This window comes from Pseudophryne corroboree, chromosome 7 (assembly GCF_028390025.1).
Source record: "Pseudophryne corroboree isolate aPseCor3 chromosome 7, aPseCor3.hap2, whole genome shotgun sequence".
Classification (NCBI taxonomy): Eukaryota; Metazoa; Chordata; class Amphibia; order Anura; family Myobatrachidae; genus Pseudophryne; species Pseudophryne corroboree.
Window position 1 is genome coordinate 81,415,283 of NC_086450.1, and position 21,603 is coordinate 81,436,885.

The 21,603-nt window shown below is 40.9% G+C and overlaps 1 protein-coding gene across 29 annotated transcripts in view; it reads left to right on the plus strand.

Annotated features, from left to right (window-relative positions):
• TTN (titin) overlaps positions 1–21,603 on the plus strand; it is a 302,099-nt gene that overhangs the window by 121,211 nt on the left and 159,285 nt on the right. For 28 of the 29 annotated variants that reach the window (XM_063933349.1, XM_063933371.1, XM_063933359.1 and 25 more), the window contains 27 exons: positions 161–439; positions 530–817; positions 974–1,252; positions 1,350–1,628; positions 1,719–1,997; positions 2,107–2,394; positions 2,510–2,797; positions 3,884–4,165; positions 5,190–5,468; positions 5,577–5,858; positions 5,980–6,258; positions 8,625–8,912; positions 9,009–9,287; positions 9,399–9,677; positions 9,776–10,054; positions 10,259–10,546; positions 10,643–10,930; positions 11,952–12,242; positions 12,340–12,627; positions 13,159–13,254; positions 13,335–13,617; positions 14,043–14,226; positions 16,639–16,728; positions 16,812–17,079; positions 17,173–17,433; positions 17,654–17,863; positions 18,256–18,333. In XM_063933349.1, coding sequence (XP_063789419.1) covers positions 161–439; positions 530–817; positions 974–1,252; positions 1,350–1,628; positions 1,719–1,997; positions 2,107–2,394; positions 2,510–2,797; positions 3,884–4,165; positions 5,190–5,468; positions 5,577–5,858; positions 5,980–6,258; positions 8,625–8,912; positions 9,009–9,287; positions 9,399–9,677; positions 9,776–10,054; positions 10,259–10,546; positions 10,643–10,930; positions 11,952–12,242; positions 12,340–12,627; positions 13,159–13,254; positions 13,335–13,617; positions 14,043–14,226; positions 16,639–16,728; positions 16,812–17,079; positions 17,173–17,433; positions 17,654–17,863; positions 18,256–18,333 — 6,852 coding nt within the window. The remainder of the gene's footprint in view (positions 1–160; positions 440–529; positions 818–973; positions 1,253–1,349; positions 1,629–1,718; positions 1,998–2,106; positions 2,395–2,509; positions 2,798–3,883; positions 4,166–5,189; positions 5,469–5,576; positions 5,859–5,979; positions 6,259–8,624; positions 8,913–9,008; positions 9,288–9,398; positions 9,678–9,775; positions 10,055–10,258; positions 10,547–10,642; positions 10,931–11,951; positions 12,243–12,339; positions 12,628–13,158; positions 13,255–13,334; positions 13,618–14,042; positions 14,227–16,638; positions 16,729–16,811; positions 17,080–17,172; positions 17,434–17,653; positions 17,864–18,255; positions 18,334–21,603) is intronic. The other variant, XM_063933362.1, reaches the window with a different exon arrangement.

A 21,603-nucleotide genomic window follows, 5' to 3' on the forward strand; every position in this document is an offset into this window, starting at 1 on the left:
TTTCTTTGGAGGCTTCATTAAATGAAGATTCCTTGCATAGTATATATACTATTTCTACAATTTCTAACGTAAATCTTATGGAGCAGTGATCTAATCTAAAGCTAAATTTTACATTGTGTTCTCTATATTTTTGAAGAGAGTATTTCTAATTTTGTTTCAGAACCTGCAAGAATTGTAGAGAAGCCAGAGCCAATGGGCGTTACGGCAGGTGATACCTTTACTCTTGAATGTACAGTGTCTGGCTCACCTGAGCTAATCACTAAGTGGTATAAAAATGCCAAGGAGATACGCAGTGACCATAAGTACTCAATTAGTTTCTCACACAAGAGATCTACACTTAAGGTTAAATCTGCTGACAAGGGAGACAGCGGAGCATACACATTTGAAGTCATGAACGATGTTGGTGAAAACAGCTGTACTGTCTCGGTTGATGTTCTTGGTTAGTGTCATCATATTTTGCTAATAAAATTTTCAAATATATTATATTCATTCATACTGTTTCCACTCATAACAAACTATCCCCCCACAGATCGTGTTATCCCACCATCTTTCACCAGAAAACTCAAAGATACCAACAGTGTACTGGGATCTTCTACCCGCCTGGAATGCAAAGTGTCTGGTTCTCTCCCTATTTCTGTTTCTTGGTATCAGAATGGGAACCAAGTTGTTAGTAGCAACAAATATGAAATCACCTTTTCAGACAGCATCTGTGCCTTAACAGTGAACTCTTTAGGAGCAGCAGATGTTGGAAACTATACATGTCATGCTTCTAATGTGGCAGGAACTGATGAATGCAGTGCATCCTTGACTGTTCAAGGTCGGTAAAAAAATATTATTCTTCATAGACTGAGACTCTTTGAAACTGTTTTTGGATGTCAGTTTTTGTGCTTCAGCTTAGAACATTCTTTGTCTTGTACTTAAAGTTCTCAGTTTAATACTACTAATCATGATTTCATTATTACTCTATCTCTAGAACCACCTTCTTTTGTGAGAAAACCTGACCCACAGGAAGTGCTACCAGGGTCAAGTGTTACCTTTACCAGTGTTATTAAAGGAACACCACCCTTTAAAGTTAACTGGTTTAGAGGGAGCAGTGAACTGGTGCCAGGTCCGGACTGTAATATCTCTTTGCAAAATTCATTTGCTGCCTTGGAGCTGTACAATTTAGACAGTGCACAGAGTGGAGATTATACTTGCCTAATAAGTAATGATGCTGGCAAAGACTCATGTACAACACACCTCCTTGTCAAAGGTTAGTTGTATTAAGCATTTTGCAAACTGGTAAACGCAGCACCTGTAATACAATATAACACATATTCATTCTTATTTTCTTTGCCACTCTTCGATAGCACCAGCAACATTTGTGAAGAAACTGAACGACTGTAATGTTGAATCAGGGAAACCTATCACTTTGGAATGCACTTATGTAGGTTCTCCCACTATTGTGGTTACATGGAAAAAGAATGGCAGGGAGATACACCAGTCTGAAAGGTGTAGTATAACCACCACAGAAAAGTCTTGCCTATTAGAAATATTCAGCACCACTCAAGAGGACGATGGTGAATACACATGTCATGTGGCAAATGAGGCTGGCCAGGATGCATGCGGCGCCCTGTTATCCATCCTAGGTTTGTACATAATTAGTGAGCATTAGAAATATAAACATCTGTTGCTTACTTCTGCTCTAATGGTTCTTATAACCGTTGTTTGTTCTTTAGAACCACCTTATTTCATTGCCCCATTGGAGCCAGTAGAGGTAACCATTGGAGAGTCTACATCTTTACAATGCCAAGTGGGAGGAACACCGGAAATAAAAGTTTCTTGGTATAAGGGAGACACCAAGCTGAGGTCAACTCCTGCTTACAAAATGCAGTTTAAGAACAATGTCGCCACTTTAGTTTTCAGCAAGGTGGAGAAGGCAGATAGTGGTGAATATATCTGCAAAGCAGAAAATGTTGTTGGAGCTGCCTCTTCCAGTGCTCTTATCATTATACAAGGTGAAATAAACTTACATAAAAATTCTTCTCTGTGTTTACAGTCCGATGGAAAAATAAATTGCTTGAGGTTTGTAAAGCTCTTATGATGTTAAAACATATTTTTTTGCAGACCGTAAGGTGGCACCCTCATTTGCAAGGAAAGTTAAAGATGTTCAGGAAACTATTGGCTTACCTGTTACTTTTGATTGCCGAATAAATGGTTCTGAGCCAATTGAGGTCTCTTGGTTTAAAGATGGTACTCTTCTGAGAGATGACAGTAACGTACAAACCTCTTTTATAGACAACGTCGCAACTCTTCATATTTTGAGCACTAGCGTTGACCACCTTGGTCAGTATTCTTGCACAGCTTTAAATCCTATTGGTTCCGCAACTTCCAGTGCAAAACTTATCCTCACAGGTTTGTTGAATCACATGTAGTCTACTTCTACCTTATTCTTTTATAAACACAAATAGTGTTACCAGGCATATTCCAGCAACCTGTAAACATAATCATAATTGTCTTTTACTTCCAGAACCAAAATCACCTCCTGTGTTTGACATAAAACCTGAACCTACTAATGTACCCCTTGGAGAAGCAGCCAACTTTGAGTGTCACATCACTGGGGCACAGCCGATCAAAGTTTCCTGGGCAAAAGACAACCGAGAAATCCGCCCTGGTGGTAACTACAAGATCACTTTTACAGAAAACAGAGCTCATTTAAAGATCCTTAAAGTCAGCAAGGTTGATGCTGGCGTCTACACATGCTATGCCAGCAATGAAGTTGGAAAAGACTCTTGCACCGCTTCCCTTGATGTGCAAGGTACAGTTATAACTTAGCATTGTTTTGCGCCTGCTTTCTAATATCCTGATTATGTTTCATCAATGATATATACATAAGATGTTTTAGTCAGAGGCATAAGTTCATCCCAGTTGCCATGAGTTGGAGTTTGCTGCCCCCACCCTAAAAAAGGGAAAACAAATATGATGTACAGTATGTGTGTTGGTTTACATAATCACACATGACTTACATAATTATATAGATACAGTAGTGCTCTCAGCCCGTCTACAAGGACCAGAGCCTGCAGTGAATTGGCAAGGCTCCAGCTACAGTACTCTGTGATTCAGCCATCTGCAGCATTCCAAATCAGTGTTCATCGACGGGTCACATCTCACAGTCCAGCAGCAGCATTGCTTGCTGCAGTGCAGGCTGAGTGGTACTAGGTGGGAGCCATCCTTTCCCCTATTGCAGGTTTTAGTAGGGCTCCTGGGACACAGCCGATTAACTCTGCAGCAGCAGTGGGTGCGCCGCAGAGCTCTGTTGAAGAATGGAATAGCAGCAGTCACACTTAGATCCCGCTGTGAACCACACAGGTGCTGCTGTACATACAGGTGCCCCATCAGGGCTTGAAGCCCGGGGGCAGACACCTCCATTCCCTCTGGGAGTTATGCCCCGGTCATCAGTATTTTAATTAGATTTTTTTATTTACAGTATCATATTAGAAAATACTTAAAAATAGAGCTTTTTTTGTAAAGATACTGCAGGACTGTTTAAAACATTTGCAGTTAGCACTGAAGTATGTTGAGGATAATCTGTCAGTATAGTTGTTAATTTCCCATCAGTTATTGAAAGTGACTGAAATCCATTAACTGTAGGGGAAAATTTACTAGTATGGAGCAAAAGTGCTTTGTTACCAATCAGACAGAATTATTAATAGGATGCCTCAGTGATGTCACTAGTTAATTAATAGTCTGCATTTTTAGGGATAGTGGTTCAACCAAAAAAATGGCTGCCTCTACTGTGTGTATGTATGAGATGCTTTAACCGATCAACACTTTTGCCTATTTTTTAGAGACATTCATGTGCTTATTGCAAATTTTAACCTGTTAGTATTTTTTTGTCCATAAGAACCTCCACGGTTTGTGAAGAAGTTGGAGCCTTCAAAGGTAATTAAACATGGAGATTCTGACAGGTTTGAATGCAAAATCAGTGGATCACCAGAAATAAGAGTCGTCTGGTTCAAAAATGATGCTGAGATTCAACATGGTGGCAAATATGCAATGTCTTTTGTCGACTCTGTGGCAGTGCTGGAGATAACTAATGCCGCCATCGAACACAGTGGAGACTACACTTGTGAAGCTCACAATGATGCTGGTAGCGCAAGTTGCAGTGCTTCACTAAAAGTGAAAGGTAAAGATAACAGTTTTATTTATTGCATTGTACAAACGAGATTATCTTGAGTTGAGGGTGCAGAACTGAGCAGGTAGTTTTGTGATTGTTTCACTATGAATTGAAACAGCATTTTTCAGTGCATATTATATGTTTTGCATATTCTAATGTGTAGGGCACCAAGATGGGTACATCTTGGGACACAAATATTCCAAGAAGATGTAACCATCCCCCAGTGCTTTTTCTTTTATGAAATAAGGATCCCATACTATGAAAAAAAATTTGGTAAACACCTACACTGTTTAAAGTCCTGTGGCCGGCTTAGTGTCTCCCTTGGCCTATAAAATAGCTGAAATGGACTAGTTTGGTTATACCTGTACAAGTTTTAGGAAGGATAGTTAAAATACACTAGCTATGACACTAGAAGAACTTCCTGTTTCCAGAAAAATAGGTGATGGCACTAAGTAATGGGTAACATTAGAAAAAAAACACTGAATGCCCCCAGGATGCCATAGACCCCTTCAGCAGCTGTGCAGCATACATGGAGAGGCTTAGATATTTACAACAGGGTGTGGTCATACATGGACTCACATAACCATGACCCTTTAAGTACTGTACCAGAACCCAACATTTCTTATTGTGGTCCTGGTAATCTTTGGACCCAATACCTTTTCATCAATGTTCTTCAAAGTTGGCATGGACAAATTGTTCTTAGAACACTCTTATAACTTATTAACACTTATAACAAAAAAAATATTTTTTCAATACCTGATTTAAATTTTTCAAATCTTGCATTACAACTTTTTGCCTGACTAAATAAGTAGAAGACAATTTATGAGATGAAAGTTTTACAAATAATTTTCCAAAACAAAAACATGATTAATTGGCCCTTTGGACAAACTTGGAAACATATTTTAAAGATGTAGATCCCTGCATGACCCCACTGGAAATCTCTGGTTCAGTGAAGGCTGATCACTCATCTTTCTATGCTATAACCTTTTGGTGTTAGGCAAAGAACATGAATATATTATCTCTTATGTTACAGAAGCCCCAGTTTTCATCACAAGACCAGAACCTGTACTGACATTAAAAGGACTTGACGTGACTCTTAAATGTGAGTTGAAAGGCACTCTTCCATTTGAAGTGTCTTGGTTCAAAGACAGAAGAGAGATTAAAAGCAGCAAGAAATTCAAGATCATTACAGATAATTACTTGGCCTCCATTCACATTCTTAAAGTAGATGCTGGTGACATTGGTGAATATCAATGCAAAGCATCCAATGAGGTTGGAAGTGACACGTGCTTATGCTCTATTAAGCTGAAAGGTTTGTAAACTTCTAACATTTTATTCTAGTTATATTTCATGAAAACAAATCATTTGTCATATTGTTAATTATGTATTAGAGTCTTCATTAAAGTGTTTTCTTCTGTAGAACCTCCAAGATTTGTCCAGAAGCTAGAGAACATTACCACTGTGGTTGGAGAGCCAGCTCAGCTTCAAGCTGTCGTTGATGGCACTCAGCCTATTACTGTTGCATGGCTGAAAGACAAAGAAGAAGTTGTGAGAGAAAGTGAAAACATCAGCTTTTCATTTGTAGACAACATTGCAACCCTTCACTTTACGGCCACAGGGGCACAGAATATAGGAAAATACACTTGCCAGATCAAAAACGAGGCTGGGTCACAGGAATGCTTTTCCAGCTTATCAGTTTTAGGTTAGTAGCCCATAGTAAAGGACTACTTTTGTTTAACTCATGCATTCCCATTAAGGAGTCTAACTTCTGATTCTCTATTTTGTTTCCTAATATGTATTATTTGATCCCCTTTCTATTCTAGAACCAGCAATAATTGTTGAAAAACCACAACCAACCAAAGTAACCGCAGGGGATTCTTGCACCCTGGAGTGCACTGTTGGTGGTACACCTGAGTTGATAACCACTTGGTTTAAAGATGGAACAGAGCTGACAAGTGATGAGAAATATAAAATTAGTTTCTTTGGCAAAGTTGCTGTCCTAAAAATATTATCCACTGGAACAGCTGATGGCGGAGAATATGTGTTTGAGGTGAAGAATAATGTTGGCAAGAGCAGCTGTACAGCCATTGTTGACGTCTCAGGTTGGTGTCTTGGTCTGCTTACACAACCACTTCCTTACCATTGTATTTTAGACATATTACAAAGTGCTGTCATTGAGAATGTTGGCCTGCACTTATTTGTTTAGCAATCATGTATTTTCATACATGGTACAGTATGAACTAACCACCACTTGCAGCAAACAATAAATTATCATTAAGATTTCTGTATAGAATGCTGCACATTGAAGAGCAATGAAGAACACAAGAACTAAACTACAGTAGCTACACCAGGAATTGTAAACCTGACTAACAGTAATCCTATTTAAGTAAATGGAGACTGGGCATTTAGCACTGAAGACTCCAATGTAGAATTTCTGTAAAGACATTCTACATTTTATATTTTTAAAGGCAGCATACTGTACCACTGTTGATATTGGGGAAGATGTATCAAACCTTCTAAAGAAGACAACGATAGAGCTGTAGTTATCATTTATCAAGCACATTTTATAAAATGATAGCTAGAAACTGATTGTTTACTATGAGAAACTTCTAAACCTGTCCTCTTTATGTGGTTTGATACCCCAATCTTCCCCCATATACTCTACCCCTTCTTTTCCATGTTTTATTATCTTAGAGCAGCGGTTGCCAACCCATTGCTCGCGAGCGATGGGCAGACATGTCATCGCAATCCGAGTAGCTCACTTTGTGGCAGTAGCTCAGCATATAGCAATAACACCACATGGGGTATCCTGCTGCTGAGCGTGCTCATTCCTGCCCCACTCCTCCCCACTGTGCCCAGTCACAGTGGTCAGGACTGTATATTAGGCCACTGGCCGTCCAGACCCCGGTTTGGGTTAATCATTCTTGGCTGGGTATACTGACTGACATAAACCTCATCCCGGGCCCCAGCTCTGCCTCTAACTGCATGATGTGATGTGATGATGTCACATCATGCAGCACACACTTCCGCCCATGCTCTTTCTCCTCTATCTCCTTGTGTGCCGCACTAATGCCACACGGTATTCCTCTTTGGGAAGGACAAATTCAAGCCATCACCACTTAGTGACTTACTAAGTAAGTAACCTTAATTGCTGCAGAAATTACACCAAAACCCATACTAGACACTGCTGTGGGCATTGTGTAAGGGGTACTACTACTGTGGGCATTGTGTAATCAGCACAACTATGGGCATTGTGTAAGGGGCACTACTGCTATGGGCATTGTGTAATCAGCACAACTATGGGCATTGTGTTATGGGCAAAACCATTGTGTGGGCATTGTATAAGGGGCACAACCACTGTGTGGGCATTGTGAGAGGGGCACAATCACTGTGTGGGCATTGTTAGGGGCACAACTACTGTGTGGGCATTGTGTTTGGGGCACAACTACAGTACTGTGAGCATTGTGTATGGGGCACCACTACTATGGGCATTGCGTAAGGAGCACAACTATAGGCATTGTGCAAGGGGCACAACTGCTATGAGCTTTGTGTAAGGGGCACTACTATTGTGGACATTGTGTAAGGGGCACAGCTGCTTTGGGTATTGTGTAAGGAGCACAACTGCTGTGGGCATTGTGTAAGGGGCACTACTATTGTGGACATTGTGTCAGGGGCACTACTACTATGGACATTGTGTAAGGTGCACAACTATGGGCATTGTGCAAGGGGCACAACTGCTGTGAGCATTGTGTAAGGGACACTACTACTGTGGAGATTGTGTAAGGGGCACAACTGCTGTGGGCATTGTGTAAGGTGCACAACTGTTCTGGGCACTGTGTAAGGGGCACTACTATTGTGTAGATTGTGTAAGGGGCACAACTACTTTCAGCATTGATATCTCAGTGTATTAATAAAAGCATTGTTGTTATTCTATGAAAAAATCAGTTATTAGGCTGATTTAATTTTCCTAAATTTTAGTAGCTCTTTAAGAGGCTTAATTTTTCTCAAGTAGCTCACACCCCAAATAAGGCTGGAGACCAGGGTCTTAGAGAATGCTTTTAAGCAACATGCAAATAACTCAAAAAATACAAAAGAATCATATACAAAAAAAAGCATTTGAACGCTACAAAGCAATTTATGCACTAATATTATAACACCTTAAGTACCAAAATAAAGACTGGTATTTTATACAGGTCCAAAGAAAAATTCCCTGCCCAATTGGGGCTATGTATTGATTTTTGTTGTCTGGAACAAAGGAAGAGAAAGTGAATTGTCCATGGTCATTTGGTACAGACATATAATTGCTTTAAGTATAAACAAATCCTTGTAATTGAATGTGTCACTTTCATAGTGATCAGTGTGTTGCTATTACCAGCATAATTTACTTAGCTTCTTGAGGATATTTCATTCTTTCTTTCCTTTAGTCTTTCATTCTTTTCAATTCACTTATTTTTTCTGTTTTTCTCAGACCGAATCATTCCTCCATCATTTACTAGAAAGCTCAAGGAAACATATGGACTTCTTGGGTCAACAACCTCTATGGAATGTAAAGTATCTGGGTCACCACCCATTGCAGTTTCTTGGTCTTTCAATGGTGAAGAAATAATCAGTGGGGACAAGTACCAAACTGCCCTCACAGATAACACTTGTTTGTTGAAAGTGAGTGATTTGGCACAATCGGATGCTGGGAAATATTCTTGCCATGCTACCAATGTTGCTGGATCTGATGCGTGCAGTGCAGCTTTGTCTGTTAAAGGTCAGTTGTCTAAGCCACATGCAGATTCTTTAATCATAATGTCTGCAATCTGGACACTCTTCTTAATATTGTTTTTATTTTTATTTTGTATTTTAGAGCCACCATCCATCATTGAGAAGCCAGAACCTGTTGAAGTCCTTCCAGGAGCCACAGTTACCTTTGCAAGTGTAATTCGTGGAACTCCACCATTTAAAGTATCTTGGTATAAAGGAAGTGATGAGATTTTGCCAGGAAGCTTTAGCAACATTACATTGACGGACACATTGACAGTTCTAGAGCTTTATAATGTCAGTGGCCTACAAAGTGGTGACTATTCATGTCATGTCAGTAATGACGCTGGAAAGGACTCCTGTTCAACTCAACTTTTTGTTCAAGGTTGGGCCATTAAAAAAATGATATATATATTTTTTTAAAGAAATACATTAATGTCCCGATATATGTTATTAATACACACTCATCATTTTGTATAATTGTTTTTTCCTACAGAACCTGCTGCATTTGTGAAGAAACTGAACAATTATCAGACAGATACTGGCAAACCGATTATTCTTGAGTGTTCATATACTGGAACGCCACCAATTAATGTAACATGGAAGAAGAATGGTGTTGAGGTGTCTCAGTCTGAAAGATGCAGCATAATAACAACTGACACGTCTTGCATACTGGAATATTCCAGCAGCACAAATGATGATGAAGGTGTATATACTTGCCGTGTAGCAAATGCAAGTGGACATGACACCTGTGAAGCAAAGGTGTCAGTATTGGGTAAGTTACACCCATAGTTTAACAATTTACTTATTTACTTAAATGTACTGTCTGTATATTGTATGCACATGCACTAACTGTATTGTCTTATCCCCTAGAACCACCATATTTCATCACACCATTACAATCGGTGGAGGCCACTGCTGGTGATGCTGCATCATTGCAATGTCAAATTCAAGGCACACCAGAAATCAAAGTGGCTTGGTACAAAGGTGACACTAAACTGCGACCAACCGATACCTGCAAAATACACTTTAAGAACAATGTCGCTACACTTGTTTTCACTAAAATGGAACTCCAGGATTCTGGAGAATATATATGTAAAGCCGAAAATCATGTTGGCGAAGCTTCGTCTTCTGCGCTTCTAACTGTGAAAGGTAAAGATGATCTTTTTTAATTAATGCTGACATTTATTTTATCTTTTAATGCCAAGGACACTTGTGTGGTAAGTGGCGGCAGAATATGAAGTGTAATTGCACTGTTGCTTCTGTGTAACTTTGAGAGCTTCCTGCAATTTTATTTGCATCATGAAGTGTCCAGAAACCATTCAACAATCTTTACTGCATCGTGTCTTTCTGCAGAACGCATTCTTCCACCTTCCTTTGCAAGAAAAGTGAAGGACATACAGGAAACTGTTGGCTTACCGGTGTCATTTGAATGTCAAATAGTTGGGTCAGAACCTATTGAGGTTTCTTGGTATAAAGATGGTAAACTATTAAGAGATGACTATAATATTCAAACATCATATATAGATAAAACAGCTACCCTACAAATCTTGCAAACTGACAGACACCATGCTGGGCAGTACACTTGTACGGCTACCAATTTTGTTGGCACTGCCTCTTCTAATGCCAAACTCATTCTTACAGGTTTGTGTGTTGTCTATTTTCATATTTTACCAAACCTACTGGCTACTTTTCAGTATCGTTAATGCTCTACTTTTTCCTAATTTTACCACATTTTAGAGGGCAGAAATCCACCATTTTTTGACATGAAACCTTCACCAGTGGATGTTCCTGTGGGAGACCCTGCAGAGTTTGAGTGTCATGTAACAGGAACACAGCCTATCAAACTGACTTGGACAAAAGAGAACAAAGAAATTAAAACTGGTGGAAACTATAAGGTTACCCAATTGGAGAATACAACAAAACTTACAATTCTAAAAACCGATAAGGGAGATTCTGGCCAGTACATGTGTTCTGCCATCAATGACGTGGGGAAAGATTCTTGCACAGTGAAACTTGGTGTACAAGGTACTCATCTCTTCAAACTGTAAATAAATAATGCATGTATTTTTTCAATGTTTTTACAGCTGCGCTCGTTGTTTTATTTAAATTCTCTCATCATTAATGTTATTAAAATGGTGCTTGTCCATATAGTCATTTATAATGGGGGCTTAATTCCTTTCTGTTTGGCATTAGCACACAAAATAAGCATAGGTTTTGGTTGCAAGGAAGCAGCCAGTAAGTGTTTATAATGATTGGAATTAAAGCAAAATAACATGAAATTGAAAATATTGAGATTTCCATTAGGGTAGACATTGTCTAATCTTCCGTGAGCCCCATCTGATCTGATAGATCCAGTACTCAAGATGCTTTCAGATACAGTTTACACTGAATCTAGTGCTAACACTAAGAGAGACCAGATAGAGACTGCACCAATCATGTATGAGGCCACATCTGTACACTATTGCTCAAGCTTAGGCAAGTGCTGTCAAAAGTCATTGTGGAACTGCAAGTTCCAGCAAAACCTACTAGCCAAAAGCAGGCTAGTAAGCTAGGACTTGTAGAACCACAACTACTGAAGGGTCAGAACTTGATTAGTCATATTGGCATAGGCTTAAATTTCTGGGAAAACCATGTAAGTTCACGCCTATAATGCAAAAATATAGGAATCAAACACATCTCATTTGAGGATAAATGTTTTTAATTTGGTCTGTTGTGTATATTAAGACATTTAAAAACATTGACAGTGGCCTGAGGAAAGGATATTTAAATCTGAGTGTGGATAGTGTTCTTGGACTGTGGCACAAAGGGCCCACTGGGGGATTGCAGTAGTAAAGAATCCTGTCAGTCACCAGTCTGTGGTTCTGCTCCACCAATTGACAATCTAATAGAGTAACAATGTTTTTTTCAAATGACCCATAAGGGATCATTTGATCCTAGTGGGCCCCGCTGCCTGATCCACAGGCAGTAGGGCCCATAAGGATTTCCCCTTGCTGACCAGTCCAAATCCGGTAGAAAGTAATATTATATCATTGTTTGTTCTCAACAGAACGAAAAGTGCCTCCATCTTTCACCAAGAAGCTTTCTGAGACTGTTGAAGAGACGGAAGGCAACACAATTAAACTGGAAGGTCGTGTTGCTGGTTCACAACCACTGATTGTTTCATGGTTCCAGAATAATGTGGAAATCCAACAGTCAGCAAACAATGACATCTCATTCAGGAACAATGTGGTGATCCTTCAGGTTAAAAAATCCAGTCTGACAGATGCCGGCCTATATACCTGTAAGGTGTCAAACGATGCAGGAAGTGCCCTGTGTACTTCATCAGTACTTATCAAAGGTGGGTTTTTGGCATTTGTAACAATTTGTATTCTTGAATAAGAAAACTGTTCAGTGACCTGGGCTAGAAATTGTTTGTTTTATTTTTTTTTATATAGAGCCCAAAAAGCCTCCAGTGTTTGATGAGCCACTGTCATCTGTGACTGTCGCTGAAGGAGAGGGCTTGCAGCTCAATTGTCATGTAGTGGGATCACAACCAATCAGGATTCAATGGCTTAAGGCTGGGCGTGAAATAAAGTCCTCTAACACTTGCAGCCTCACCTTTGTTAGGGGAACTGCTTCTCTAGAACTGAAAGCTGCGGCTAAAACAGATGCAGGAGAATACGTGTGTAAAGCAACCAATGCTGCAGGAAGTGAATCCACTAAATCTAAAGTCACAATCAAAGGTACTTAAACAACAGAATGAAACCACATAATAAAACATAGTACCGACTACTATTTTACAGAGCAAGCTATGTGATTAAAATTTCATTAGTAGTCAATGAACAAAATAATGAGATTTTTTTTTATAAATTGACAGAGCGCAATACACTTATTTTTTATTTTTTAACTCATATTCCCAGTTTGCGTATCATTGATATTAATTTCTCTATGTCATTATGGTGGAAATAATGTATGCACAGCTAAAGCACATTTATTTGAGACATGTGGCATGGTAAGGTCCCTCTGACTTGACAATTATGTATCTGATCTTACCACCACACCACTGGTTTAGAGTATGGCTTTGCATGATTAACATTAAGCCATTTTCTCCTTCAGATGTGCTTTATTTAGAGTACAGCAGTTATTGGCATACCAACTTATCTACATGAGAATCGAAAACATTTTCGACTGTCATTTACAGCCAAATTGAAAGTATAACTCAAACTAACTTTCCTTGTTTTAATTTTGTAATATAATTTTTTTATTTTTTTTAGAAAAAGCTCCAGCAGCAGCAGCGCCAGCAAAGAAAGCGCCAATTGAGGGAAAACTTTTCTTTGTTTCCGAACCCACCAGTGTAAAAGTCATAGAAAGTAAGTGGTAACCCAGTAACAAAATACATCTCATTGGACTCCTCTGTATCAATGTATATAACATTCCTTTAATCTTGCAGAAGGCACAGCAACATTCATTGCCAAAGTCGGCGGTGATCCAATTCCTAATGTGAAGTGGATGAAGGGCAAATGGAGACAGATCAATCATGGTGGCCGCATAAGTGTTCAGCAGAAAGGAGATGAAGCTAAACTGGAAATCAAAGACGTCACCAAAACTGACTCTGGACAATATAGATGTGTGGCTTTTAACAAACATGGCGAGATTGAGAGCAGCGCTGACCTTGGGGTTGAGGAAAGGAAACAAGAGATATTTGAGGGTGACCTCAAAGCGAAACTGAAAAAGTAAGTATATATAATTACCATTTACTTATATAGCACACACATATTGTGCAGCACTTTACAGATGATATTTCAGTCAGTTATATCAGTGACTGCCCTAGTGGAGCTTACAATCTATATTCCCTAGAGCCTTGACACACATACACACCAGAGTTAATTTTGTAGTCAGAAACCAAGTGACTTATAAGTATGTGGAAGGAAACCGGAGCACCCACAGGAAACCATCGAAATTACAGAGACAATATACAAATGTCATATACAGTATATAGGTCCTTGGTCAGGAATTTACTGCAAATCATGTTTATGACAGTAATGCTAACCCCTACACCAACTGTGCTGCCCATTTTATTATATAAATGATGGCTGCATAATTTGATATGTAGGACCAGACATCTTATCATTTCATGTATTAAAATACTTTTTTTTAGGACCCCAACTAAGAAGAAGACGGAAGAAGAAGAGAAAGCTATTGATATCATGGAACTCTTGAAAAATGTTGATCCAAAGGAATATGAGAAATATGCCCGTATGTATGGCATTACAGATTTCCGTGGCCTACTTCAAGCCTTTGAACTGCTGAAAGCTAGTAGAGAAGAGGAAAGCCGCAGAATGGTAAGCCCAGGATTGCGTCCACACTTTGCTGATTACCACTCTATAGTTGCACAAAGTATCTATTAGTGCATAGGTTCTCAAACTCGGTCCTCAGGACCCCACACAGTGCATGTTTTGCAGGTAACCCAGCAGGTGCACAGGTGAATTAATTACTCACTGACACATTTTAAAAAGTCCACAGGTGGAACTAATTATTTCACTTGCGATTCTGTGAGGAGACCTGCAAAACATGCACCGTGTGCGGTCCTGAGGACCAAGTTTGAGAACCCGTGTATTAGTGTTATCTTGTCGTGGTATTCAACATTCCATCTCTTAGTAGATGACATTGATGAAAGTGCAAAAGATGTATATTGCAAAGCATTTACATAATGCATAGTTGCACTGTTCTCCTTCCCTCATGGGGGACACAATAAACCATGGGTATAGTGGAGCTGTGGAGTCCTGGGCACTAAAACAGTTAACTTCTATCTTTGACAACACAGACTGCTCCTCCAAATGAATCTATGTCTACTGTACTTTTGGGGATTGCAGGGCTAACTGATCATGGTGGAAACCATAAAATTTTCACCTGGAAGTTCTACCTACTGACACCGTACAACCATATACAGTATCTAATTTTATTCCATTCTTTATCTATGCTACAGTTTTAATATATGCCTTGAATGAATCACACGATAGAGTTAATTTGTCACTTTAGTGTGTCTAAATGTTTATTTATGACTTAAGTTCAAATGCATCTAGAAACTGACTTTGTCTCTATAAAATAAGGGAGAACATGTTCTACAGCCTCCACACCCTCCCCATTAACTATGGAACACCCTTGAATACTCCATCTCAAACCCTCCCCAAGCACTTACAGTAAATGCCAGTTATACGTATCATCCGTTCCATAAAACAAAATTTTATTTGCAGACATTGGTGCCATATTAGATTGTCACCAAGCACTAGCACTCATAAGGCAACATCCAATCCACTGAGCTCTTCCTACCTAAAAATTCAGAATTTTGTACCATAACACATGCTACAATTTTCACATTTATAATCTAACCATATTGTAAATTATTGGACACTTTTATCCCAAAACAAGTACTAATGACATTTGTCATGCACACTGGTGGCAATTGTAATAGGATCAGAGTTGGCGGAGGTTCGGGATTTCATCTGAGAATGTCCGTATTTTTAAAGCGGCAATCATTTACAAGGCAAAACCAACCTGGTTTTGCTTTGTAAATGTTTGCCGCTTTAAAAATATGAGCATTCTCGGACAAAAGGGGTTATTCTAGCAAAATCTGCAACCTCTAAATTCACATGCTGGGGGCCCAGGCTGCCCAGGATGTGTGGGGCAGGCCTGCGCCACAAATAGAGGTTGACCCCTACCGCAAGGGTAATGCCGCCATGTTCTTGATTGCAGGAAGCACAGGCTACGTTATCGTCCGGTTCTGAAAAATGACACTTCTGCGTTTCCTGCTCTCCTCCCTCCCAATGCCGCGTCACCGCTCCCGGACGCCCGCTGCCTGCCAATCACAATGTGATCGCATCCTTCCAGGATGCGATCGCATAGTCAAAGTTCTCGCTTGCACATTCCAGCCACAGTGCATGCGCAGTTGAACAAAAATCGACCGATTAAGATGTTTGGTAAAAGTGTGAATAGCCCCCAAAATCCCAGGACATCTGGCAAATCAAACCCAAGTATTGTTACCCATAGAGCTGAATGTACATCTTTTGCCTGCATAGTGCAACTTGCATCTGTTTACACTGTGCCCTGGTAACACAGCAGCTTCCAGGTGCAAGCTTCAATGGTGCAAAGGATGGTCAAATATACTTTAAAAGAAAGGTTTTAAAAAATGTGTAGCATTGAAAACTTCCTTAACAATAACATGATTGAAGCCATAATGTCAACCAAAACATCTCACACGCATATTCAGAGTAACTATCTACCTATCTATCTAGAGCACAGGTTCTCAAACTCTGTCCTCAGGACCCCACAAAGTGCATGCTTTGCAGGTAACCTAACAGGTGCACAGGTGTATTAATTACTCACAGACACATTTTAAAAGATCCACAGGTGGAGTCAATTATTTCACCTGCGATTCTGTGAGGAGGCCTGCAAAACATGCACTGAGTGGGGTCCTGCGGACCGAGTTGTTGTTTTTTAACACCTGTTATTTAAAATGTAATTTGCTAAGAGCAAACAATAATATCCAACAAAGCTCATAAGTGCACTACAATGATAAACAAACTAGGGAAACCGTTTATTTCAGAGGATTAGATTTGCTGAAATAATCAATAACATTATGAATAAAATCATAAAACTTTGGACATGCATCATCATAATATAATTAAAGTGTTACATGTGTTTGGTTATTATTATGTACAGTATATTTGATTTATTCTTTTTTTTCTTTCTAAAAGGAAATTGAACCTGGGGAACAGTTTCGTACTGATGAGCAAGAATTTGATGAGCTTGTCTCTTTTATCCAACAAAGAATGACGCAAGTAGAGGTAAGATTCTGGTAATGATTACTCATGGCTGCAATCTTGTATTAGCTGGAAGAATTTCTTAATATATTGGTATTTCTTTACAGCCTATTAATTTGGTCAAGGACATTCAAGATCAAATCGTACAGACAAAGAAAGAAGCAGTCTTTGAGTGTGAGATCAAAATAAACTACCCTGAAATCAAGCTTTCCTGGTACAAAGGAACCGTAAAATTAGATTCAAATGACAAGTATGACATCAGTATCCAAGAAGATCGTCATTATCTCAGAATTAGGAACTGTCAACTTGAAGATCAGGGAAATTACCGTGTAGTGTGTGGACCACACATTGCTAGCGCCAGACTAACTGTGATCGGTAATTATTTTGCCTATATGAGTTTAATGACAGTTTTAGTTGCGTACTTTTGTTGTCCCATGTATTAAAAGAAAGGCCTATGTTTATTTTTAGAACCTATTGTTGAAAAGCATCTTGATGAACACTCTATCAAAGAGGGACACAGTAGCACTTTGGTTTGTGAGTTCTCTATTCCAAACGTAAAATCCGAGTGGTACAAAAATGGAAAAATAATCGAACCTCGAGGAAGGTATAGAACCGAGGTCAATGAGAAGACACACAAACTAGTCATCCAAGATGTAAGAACAGAGGACCAGGGACAGTATACGTGCAAATATGAAAACCTGGAAACAACTGCAGAGCTTATTATTGAAGGTTTGTATTCAGTTTCCAATGTACTGTATCTGAGGGCGAGCGTTATCAAATCTTGGAGAGAAATAAAATACCAAACAATCAGCTGCTTGGTTAGTACTGTATCTCTATCTACTTTATCTCTCTCCAAGATTTGTTATTTCGCCCCTTAGTTTAGTATCCTACTACAGTGATGTTTTCAACAAACCCATTGTCTTATAAACTTTTCCTTATATGTTCACAGCTGAAGCAATTCAGTTCACAAAAACAATCCACAACATTGTTGTGAGCGAACACGAATCTGCAACCTTTGAGTGCGAGGTGTCTTTCGATGATGCTGTGGTCACATGGTACAAAGGAACAATGGAATTACAAGAGAGTGACAAGTACAGTTTCAGGAGTGAAGGTCGCTGGCATTACATGACTATCCATAATGTCACAGCAGAAGATGAAGGTAGACATACCATTATTACTGAGCAAAGCAGCAGGAGACACCACTAATAAAAGTGGATAATATTGTTTATTATATTTATAATATAATTATAATCAGCTCCTAACTGTCATTTTTCAAACACAGCCTGTGACGTGGCAGTTAGGAGCTGATTGGCTGGTCAGTTATCACTCTTTATCCATTTTACCTTTATCTTTTGTAAAGGCTTAATACATTTGGGCCTATGTCCTGGTTAGAAGACGTCATTTATTTCTCTTAATTGTCTAATGTGCCAGTAGCTGTTCATACATTCACATTGTTTTGTCCAAAATATCTGTATTATACTGTAGATCAGAAATGCTGCTTAGAAATTGCACTAAAACGAGATGATAAGTGTTTATATTTCAATTTGGCAGGAGTTTATTCAGTAATTGCCAGTCTGGAACCAAGAGGTGAAGCTACAAGCACAGCTGAACTGTATCTGACAACCAAAGGTTTGTATATAAAACCCTACAAGAAATGGTCCGTTTTCTTTTCATAAGACTGACATGTCTGCTATGACACAAGATTATATGGGAATAATTGTGCCTGCATCCCATAGACATTCCAATAATGGGTGTAGTGTGTGTGGTGTACACAGGCCCCTGGGTCCAGCGGGGCCCACACTGCACACCCTGCACCCCTGTTTAATCACGTACCTCTCCAGAGTCCCACAACGGTGGTGGTGCTGCTGCTGCCGGAGAAATCACTTGGAAGATGGCGCGGTGGACATTTTCCTGGTGATTTGCCCATTAGCAGTACAGATTTGTCTCCAGGAACAATTCGGATGCCATGTTTTCAGAGACTTATGCATGCAAATTAGAGATTAGTCTACAGCACCACAGAGAGAAAGGGGCACCCACAGAGTCAGCATATGGTCACCCTCCTCTCTTAAAATGCCTCTGCTTCAGTCTTTACTTTAGACATAAAGCCTGAAATTTACTAAGCTGCTGTTTTGTTGACCCCCCATTTGTCATGTGGTTTCATATGCCATTTACAAATCTTGCAAGCAGTGCCGGTGCTAGGGTGTTCGGCTCCTTCCTGCAAACAATAAATTTGCACCCTCCCATACTATACAAAGGGATAGCACGTGCCTAAGATGCGTGTCAGAAAAAGGGGTGAGAGAAAGACAGAGAGGAGTGAGAGAGAGGGTGTCAGGGAGAAAGAGAAAGGGAAAGAAAGAGAAGGCATCAGGGGCAGAGAGGGTGCCAGATAGAGAAGGGGTGGAGCAAAAGAGAGAGGGAGGGGAGTGAGAGAGAGAATGTCAGGGAGAAAGGGAAGAGAGAGAGTAAGAGAATGTCAGGGAGAGAAAGAGGGAGAGACAGGAGAGACAGAACAAGAGAGAGAGGGTGTCATGGAGAGAGAAATTGAGACAGTGTCAGGACAGTGACAGTGTCAGGAGAGAGAGACAATGAAAGGGAGAGATACAGTGTCATGGAGAGAGGGAGAGACAAGTTCAGAGAGAGCAAGAGGGAGGCAGAGTCAGGGAGAGAGATATGCAGTGTCAAGGAGAGAAGGAGAGAAAGACAGTGTCTAGGAGAGAGAAAAAGCCAGGGAGGGGGAGATAGGGAGACTGTGTCAGTGAGAGAGAGAGACAGTATCAGGGAGAGAGAGGGAGTGGGAAGGAAGAGTGAGGGAGAGAGACAGCACTGTCAGGGAGCGAGAAAGAGAGAGTAGCAAGAGAGTGTCAGGGAGAGAGAGAGGAAGGGGGAGCAAGCACTACCTGACTCCAGCAGAGGTCTCTAATGGGGGCAGGCAGTTTCTGGCATTTGGCCCAGGTTTATACTATCAGCAGCGGTCGTTCTTAGCTGGGGTGAAGGGGAGATACGGTCATTGGAGGAAGCCCATGACTGAGTGCAGGGGGAGCAGCGGTTCCTCAAATCAGCCCATAGCAGCTTGCACCCCTGCACCCACAGTAGTTATGCCACTGATGGAGAGGGAGACAGATGGAAATGGAGAGGTAAAGATGGGATGGAGAGAGAGGAAAGGAGATAAAGAGAGAGAGAGAGGGAAAGGAAGAGGGGAGAGAGAGGGAGACAGATGGAAAGGGAGAGGAAAGATGAGAGAGATTAAGGGAGATGCAGAAGGAGAGAGAGAGACACAGAGGGGGAGGAGGAGAGATAGGGAATGGAAGAGCGGGGAGAGAAACAGGGGGATGGAGACAGAAGGAAAGGGAGTGAAAGATGGAGAAGCTAGGGAAAGACTGAATGAATGTGCCCAGGAGTCACATTTTTTTCATTTTCAGAACAGAAACATACTTTAAGATTCACAGCTGGCCTGGCTTTTGGCTTGCTCTCCGCAGTAGCTGAGGCTCCGAGCTGGGCTGGTGCAAGATTTCTCAGCACCCTAGGCAAATCGACAGCAAAATACAGAGCCCCTCAGGTGAACTAACTATATAAAACTTTGTCCCCATCCACCACATTATTGGTTCCCCAAATGAAATAGGGAGAAGTCAGGGGTGTATCAGAGACATAGGGAGCAGTCAAGGGAGTAGGGAGCAGTCAAGGGCATAGGGAGCAGTCAGGGGTGTAGCAGGGACATTGGGAGAGGTCAGGGGCATATCAGGGATATACAATGCAGTCAAGGGCATATGGAGCAGTCAGGGGTGTTTCTGGGACATAGGGAGCAGTCAGGGGCATAGGGAGCAGTCAAGGGCATATTAGGGACATAGGGAGCAGTCAGAGGTGTATCAGGGACATAGGGAGCAGTCAGGGGCATAGGGAGCAGTCAGGGGTGTATCAGGGGCATAGGGAGCAGTCAAGGGCATAGGGAGCAGTCAGGGGTGTATCAGGGACATAGGGAGCAGTCAAGGGCATAGGGAGCAGTCAGGGGTGTTTCATGGACATAGGGTGCAGTCAGGGGTGTATCATGGACATAGGGAGCAGTCAGGGGTGTACCAGGGACATAAGAGCAGTCAGGGGTGTATTAGGAACATTGGGAGAGGCCAGGGGCATATCAGGGATATATAAAGCAGTCAGGGGCATATGCAGCAGTCAGGGGTGTTTCTGAGACATAGGGAGCAGTCAGGGGCATAAGGAGCAGTCAAGGGCATATCAGGGACATAGGGATCAGTCAGGGGCATATCGGGCATAGGAGCAGTCAGGGGTGTATCATGGACATAGGGAGCAGACAGGGGTGTACCAAGGACATAAGAGTAGTCAGGAGTGTATCAGAGGCATAGGGTGCAGTCAGGAGAATATGGAGCAGTCAGAGGTGTATCAGGGACATAGGAAGCAGTTAGGGGCATAGGGAGCAGTCACAGGTGTATCAGGGACATAAGGAGCAGTCAGGAGCATATCAGGGACATACAGATGGGTCCACAGTTAACTTGGCTAGTTTTCTGCGCCTAGGCACAACATGGTTTATTAACATAAACCCTTCAGCTATTGTTCTCAGCTGCAATACAATACAGAAAACAATACAGCAGGGGATAAAGTCATTACAGCAGGGGATTAAGTCCGACTGCCCAGTCTCATTTAATCCTATTAAAGGTCAAGATAAACATGGACCCATCTGTAGGAGCAGTCAGGGGTGTATCAGGGGCTTAGGGTGCAGTCAGAGTGTATCAGGGACAAAGGGAGCAGTCAGGGGTGTATCAGGGACATAGAAAGCAGTCAGGGGCATAGGGAGCAGTCAGAGGTGTATCATGGACATAGGGAGCAGTCAGGGGCATATGGAACAGTCAGGGGTATAGGGAGCAGTCAGGGGTGTATCAGGGACATAGG